Source organism: Diaphorina citri, unplaced genomic scaffold (genome assembly GCF_000475195.1).
Source record: "Diaphorina citri unplaced genomic scaffold, Diaci psyllid genome assembly version 1.1 scaffold507, whole genome shotgun sequence".
Taxonomy (NCBI): domain Eukaryota; kingdom Metazoa; phylum Arthropoda; class Insecta; order Hemiptera; family Psyllidae; genus Diaphorina; species Diaphorina citri.
This window is the reverse complement of record NW_007377941.1, coordinates 116,679-123,240: the sequence shown is the minus strand read 5'-3', so window position 1 is coordinate 123,240 and position 6,562 is coordinate 116,679. Positions and strand designations below refer to the sequence as shown.

At 37.0% G+C, this 6,562-nt stretch overlaps 1 protein-coding gene and 1 long non-coding RNA gene across 2 annotated transcripts; both read left to right on the top strand.

Annotated features, from left to right (window-relative positions):
* Nucleotides 1-509: 509 nt before the first annotated feature.
* Nucleotides 510-4,361, top strand: LOC103509530 (ornithine decarboxylase antizyme 1). Its single transcript, XM_017444219.2, has 2 exons — nucleotides 510-633; nucleotides 4,022-4,361. The coding sequence occupies exons 1-2, from the start codon at nucleotides 558-560 to the stop codon at nucleotides 4,162-4,164; spliced, it is 219 nt and encodes a 72-aa protein (XP_017299708.1). The 5' UTR covers nucleotides 510-557; the 3' UTR covers nucleotides 4,165-4,361.
* Nucleotides 1,036-3,425, top strand: LOC113467588. Its single transcript, XR_003391614.1, has 2 exons — nucleotides 1,036-1,720; nucleotides 2,767-3,425. It is a non-coding gene; the product is annotated as an uncharacterized LOC113467588 (long non-coding RNA).
* Nucleotides 4,362-6,562: the final 2,201 nt, after the last annotated feature.

Genomic DNA, 6,562 nt, shown 5'->3' with positions numbered 1-6,562 from the left:
AGAAGGAGGAGAAGGAGAAGGAGGAGGAGGAGAAGGAGAAGGAGAAGGAGAAGGAGGAGGAGGAGGAGAAGGAGGAGAAGAAGAAGGAGGAGAAGGAGAAGAAGAAGGAGAAGAAGATGGTTGGGCTCAACTCCATACACAATAAGCCCACTCTTAGGCGTCGGTGTAGGGGCAATCGCCCCCAAGGGATGAGTTAAGATTCTACGAATCCACGAACTGTAGTTAGACAGCACTAAGCAGGAAATAATTTCAAAGAGGGAAATTGCCTTATGGATGGCCCTTTTCTGGCTAATGCTGTCCAATTTTCAAACGAACGAAGTGACCTTCGTATTTTAACTCGACCGCGGTCTGTCTGACAATCGGAACGTGTATGGCGGAGGAATCTTTAGACCTAACGTTCTCAAACGGTCTGACAGGTCTGGCTTTTTCCGCCACACACTTTCCGACAGTCTGTGGGCTCAAATGATCCATATTAGATCCTTTTTTGCTTTCCATATCCTCTTTTCCGTACAGTTTTTATAATATAAACCGACTTGTTGTGTTTCAGATTCGTTGCAATGTTGGAGTACGCCGAGGAAGTACTCAAGTTGTCGCACGTAATCATCTGCTTGGATAAAGACCGTGAAGATCGAGGTAAGAAATCCTGGAGGAAAAACGGGATATATCCTGAAGAATAAACGGGATATATCCTGAAGAATAAACGGGATATATCCTGAGAAAGAGAATGGGATTTTTCCTGGAGAAAAAGGAAGTAAAAAGAGAAAAATTGACTAGTGAGATGAGAAAATCATTTCACTCGATTAGACCTTGTTTAGAATGATATTTGTGCAAATATCGTACGTAACGATATCTCGAAAATCCAATATTGTAAAAATGATATTAATAATAATTTACATAAAGTAGGGTTGTTTTATTTTCAAAATGGCTGCTCTACACTAATGAATTATTTTGGTCCATACTTTCGTGGAACACTGGAACAGGCTACAAGTTGGGGGAACAGGCTACAAGTTGGGAGTTAGCGAGTTAGGGATCCTGAAGAATAAACGGGATACATCCTGAAGAATAAACGAGATATATCCTGAAGAATAAACGGAATGTATCCTGAAGAATAAACGGGATATATCCTGAAGAATAAACGGGATACATCCTGAAGAATAAACGGAATGTATCCTGAAGAATAAACGGGATATATCCTGAAGAATAAACGGAATATATCCTGAAGAATAAACGGGATATATCCTGAAGAAGAGAATGGGATTTTTCCTGGAGAAAAAGGGAGTAAAAAGAGAAAATTTGACTACCTAGTGAGACGAGAAAATCATTTCACTCGATTAGACCTTGTTTAGAATGATATTTGTGCAAATATCGTACGTAACGATATCTCGAAAATCCAATATTGTAAAAATGATATTAATAATAACTTACATAAAGTAGGGTTGTTTTATTTTCAAAATGGCTGCTCTACACGAATGAATTATTTTGGTCCATACTTTCGTGGAACACTGGAACAGGCTACAAGTTGGGAGTTATCGAGTTGGGGAGATATGTTCTAGCTTTAGGTACTCAAAACTTGATTTTCGTATTTTAGACCTCCTAAAATAAAATCGTATTGAATAAATTCCTTACATGTACAATCGGACTGTAGGTATTACAGTCAGTTTTTTTGTGTGTTTACGGCCTACTCACTTGCAATGATTATACCCTCTAATTCCAAACGACTGTAGATAATATTCGTATTGAATAAATTCCTTACATGTACAATCGGACTGTAGGTATTACAGTCAGTTTTTTTGTGTGTTTACGGCCTACTCACTTGCAACGATTATACCCTCCAATTCCAAACGACTGTAGATATAAACAGTTTGAGTGCAACAAAGCTTCTATCACCAAGTAAGTTTTTCCTTTGTTACCCTTTTCTTTATTCCTAGATTTTTATACCTTGGTTCCTTCATCTAAACTTCAGACTAAGGTCCATCCAACATTTTCCATCTGTTCATTTCAAATAGCCACCAAATGCGACTGCATTTATTACAGTCACTGGAAAAAGATCACTGTGTAGATACCTACTCTTCATTTATATTTCAACAAGATTAGCCATAATCAATAGAAACCTGTGCACTGAATAAGTTAAGTACCATTTCAAGATGGGTATTATTAAATATAAAATGTCTACCATTAGGTATTTAGGTAACTACCATTCAACCATTTCATCATTTTACCTAATTTCAAGGTCCTTTATCTATTGTCCAAGTTCATGACATGTCAGACCTGTCAGATGTGTAGAACAATGTTCTGGAATCAGGTCATTACTGATTGGTTATAGAAAGATTAGGACCTACTAGCTATCAGTCTATGCTTGCCTAGACTTCATCTTAACTTGCCTACTGTGTATCAGTCTGAGTGGCAACTCTTATTAATGTGTTTATTTATATGAGTACTTACCTACCCTACTTAGATTATTTTAGTATACAAATAAGATTCATTTATTTATTAATGTTAAATGATGACCACCCTCTTGGTTTATTATTTCCCTTGACCAATGCTGAACACTATTAGACATCCCAAGTCTTTTGTGAAATAGAGGTGTATCTTAGTTGACTGAATTTAATTTAAGATGCTTTCTTAGAAGTACCTCTACATTTGATCAACTTTTGTAAATTAATAACTTGTGATTATTACACTTTGCATCAAAAAGGTGCCGCCTCCCAAATGGGACTAGGTAATAGCACTAAGCATACAATGTCCTTCAGTACTTTCATGTAATAGCTAGATAATATATACAGACAGTTGATTGTTTACGATGTTTTAGAATTGACTACGCACTTGCATCGCGTATGCTATCAGTTTAACCATTAATAATTAGAGTAAGACATCAGCCTTCACTAAAAAGCCCAGGGCCGTCCTCAGCTAAAGTTCCGTTCCCCCTTGTCGTGAGTTTCATCCGATTTTTTCCTAATGTCCTGTAGGTAATGTAATTTAAATGAGAGTGTTCCCACTACACACGACACGATTTTTTTTCCGAACGACAAATGGGAACGAGCCTTTACTGAGGCTTTGGGGCTCCAACAATGGGCCTTCAATTCAATTCAAATTCAATTCAATAAAGCATTTATTTGTACAAATGTACGTTTGCTTGTTTTACAATTTTACATGGAAATTAGTGAAATAGTGAGATTAGGATAGATAGCTCTGCAGGCTTGGGGTAGATGGGAGCCTTTCTTTGCAATTTTTTTCTTCTTCAACGAAAACATTAGAAAAAAAATGGCTCGGGGCCCCCTTGATGAGCCTGAGGCATATTATGGACCGACTTTTATGAGTTTTATGACGTAAGAAAGAAAAAAACTTAAACATAGATAACAACTTTGAGAAAGGTAACAGAGAAAAGTCCAAAATATCTTGTAAGGCACGTGAGTTGTATGGAAGGCAACTTTCATCCTAAAGAAACGTGGCTGAACCCACTCTCCCCGAAAACGGCCTGAATCAGTGACTGTATAATGCTATACGTATATTTTACACTATAGTTTGGCTCACATAGGTTGGACATTTTAAGACTACCGAGTAGTGAGTCATTCAACACACGTTTAACAAACAATGCAGTTTCAGTAGAGTTCATTGACTTCGATGCACCTACAGTTTGAAGGGGGTGTTTGTCCAATATGCCGATTTACTGGACTCTTGAATTTGACAATACATATGGGGGGTTGGTGAACTTTTGAGGTTTGTGGGTTGATTCTCAGTAAGGCAAGATTTAAGCAAAATTCCTTCTTTAAGATGGGTTCTTGAGTGGAAGGTAACCATTACCACTAGATCAGGCGAATTTTAAAAGAACAGATAGTTCTTTTATTATTGAGCCTTGATAGTTCTTTTACAAGTATTGTTGTGAAACTCCCAAATAAGTTATATGAAATTCTTTGTCTCGGTTAGGTTTTGAACTAACGCCCTCTTTCTTACCAGGTGAATCTTATCACTTTTTTCGTTGTCATTATTACTACTAAATTCTTATCACTTTAATTTGTTTCAGGCCTACTGGTGAAGACATTCATGTTTCTGGGCTTTGCACCCATGAACCCAATGCATCCCATGGTACCCAAGTCTCAGTTTTCTGAATCCACAGTCACTATTTTGCTAATTTATCGCAGATTTGATTGGAGAAGAATTTATTGAAATTTCACCTTCCATTTAAAATGGGTTTAAATTGCCAAAATAGGTACTGTGGTAGTTGATTTGAAAATAGAATACCTAGAATATATCCTGTTTATAATGCCAGAATGAGACTGAAAAGTCTCTTTCCGCAGTCTTAGGGGAAAGGAAAAGTGATAAGATTTGTGAATTTTGACATAATACTCGTAATCGAAATTCCCATTCGTTAAAAAGGGTTGGAATTCCTCAATAACTTTATCAAAACAATTCAAACTCATTTACAAACTATTCCCATGTCAACAATAGAGATAAATAAATTAATAAAATTAGTATGGGTATACAAAATAAATAAAAACATGAGCATCTAACAACGGAGCTCCAAACTGAGGTTACTTTTGGTTCGGGCTCTAATCACAAAGATAAATAAATTAATAAAATTAGTATGGGTATACAAAATAAATAAAAACATGAGCATCTAACAACGGAGCTCCAAACTGAGGTCACTTTTGGTTCGGGCTCTAATATATCAAACTAGGCCCATCCCTCTCTCAATTGGAACTCAAGAAAGTGTGAATACTTTGGCCTTATTTTCGCGTTATCTTTCAGGGGTGAAATTAAAGCCCGGGCTTTTGAACTAGTGATTTTCATTTTCAGGGACATTTTTTTCATGTAAGTTAGCGAGCTTTACATAAAATTGAAATGTCCAATAGCCGGGACCACAATCTTTTTAATCCAATCGGTCTAACTTAAACTCAGCTTGTTATCTCGGCTATTATACTTAAACCTATATTGTGGGCTCCATTCTATCAGCCCTTAATCTCTTGAGAGAGGGATGGAATGGTATACAATTAAAATTAGCACAAGGGAAGAAATCTTCTAATCTTCTTAGACATAGAAAGCATATATTTCTTTCTGAAATCTCTGTATTGTAAAAAAAAAAAAATAATAATAATAATAAATAAATTAAAAATAAAAACGTCATTTGAAAATCTTGTCAACCATCGCATCGGAAGTAAAGGTACTCTTGATCATTCTTTTTTTTTTTTTTTTCCGAATGAGGCGCTTTAACATGTTAAATAATGTCGTTCGCGCCGGTAAAGTGTCATTCTGCTTGGATAGTATTGCCTCTGGCAAAGATCCGTCTTTTAAATAAAATATGTATCCCGGTGCAGGACAAAGTACCTATGAAATATTTATCGTAAAAAGCTTCAATAGAAAAGAGTCTTACAAAAATTTTACTTTGCCTTTGTGAGGAAAAAAGATGGTCACACCTTTTGATTAAAATGTGTGGGTACATTCTACGTTTTAATAAATAATTGTTTATGTTTTAATAAATAAATAAAAGTGTTAAAATAAATACAAGAATTTGTCTGCACCCGTGTAAAAACGGCACAAAAGTATTATTGGCAAGGGGTATTTGGGACTCTCCCTGGTGAAATACTACGAATTTAGAAGATTTCTTTCTGTATACATTTTGCGATAGAAAGCACTAAGAAGAAGGGGGTAGACTATTTACAGGAGAACTTGTTTTAATAAATAAATAAAAGTGTTAAAATAAATACAAGAATTTGTCTGCACCCGTGTAAAAACGGCACAAAAGTATTATTGGCAAGAGGTATTCGGGACTCTCCCTGGTGAAATACTACGAATTTAGAAGATTTCTTTCTGTATACAATTTGCGATAGAAAGCACTAAGAAGAAGGGGGTAGACTATTTACAGGAGAACCACTCCTGTGGTTTTATTACTGACGTACACTCTCGTTTTAGACAGCTTCGAGGTTTGATAGGGAACTGTGACTGCTAAGGTCTTATCATCCCGAAATCAAAGGGAAGGAAGACAGGATAGAAGAAAGCCAGTCGTTCCGAGAACGAAAATTATCCGTTGAGGATAAATTCCGCGCGGGAATCGAACCCGCGGCCTAGCGCTTACAAGACAGACGCGATACCAACCAAACTATCTAGGGTTCTAGGGTGACTTAGACAGCTTTACATGGGCTCTGCTCTGATGGCAAACCTGGCTGGATCGAACCTGTGTCCTCTTGTTTACCAGACGAACGGCTGCTGGTCTGGTAAGCAGGAGGGAGTGTGTTCAATCCAGGGCATAGGATATTACTAGTACCCGGGAAATCGTCATTTAATTGAGGGCAAATCCATACCTCATCGAGAACGCAAATTTTTCAATCCAGGGCATAGGATATTACTAGTACCCGGGAAATCGTCATTTAATTGAGGGCAAATCCATACCTCATCGAGAACGCAAATTTTGGGTCAGAAATTTTCTACCCTATTCGGGATTTGAACCCAATAGAGCTAGATCGTGAGCAATGACTACTGGACCAGTATTATGTCATTCGTAGATTCGTAGAACCTTAACCCATCCTTTAGGGCTGATTCCCCCTACACCTAAGCCTCAGATTGGGCT

What these genes read in the sequence shown, in the direction of transcription:
- LOC103509530 (XM_017444219.2), top strand. Translation starts at nt 558, where the DNA reads ATGTTGGAGTACGCCGAGGAAGTACTCAAGTTGTCGCACGTAATCATC. An exon ending in TAAAGACCGTGAAGATCGAG is followed by an intron (nt 634 to 4,021) that starts GTAAGAAATCCT and finishes AATTTGTTTCAG; the next exon opens with GCCTACTGGTGAAGACATTC.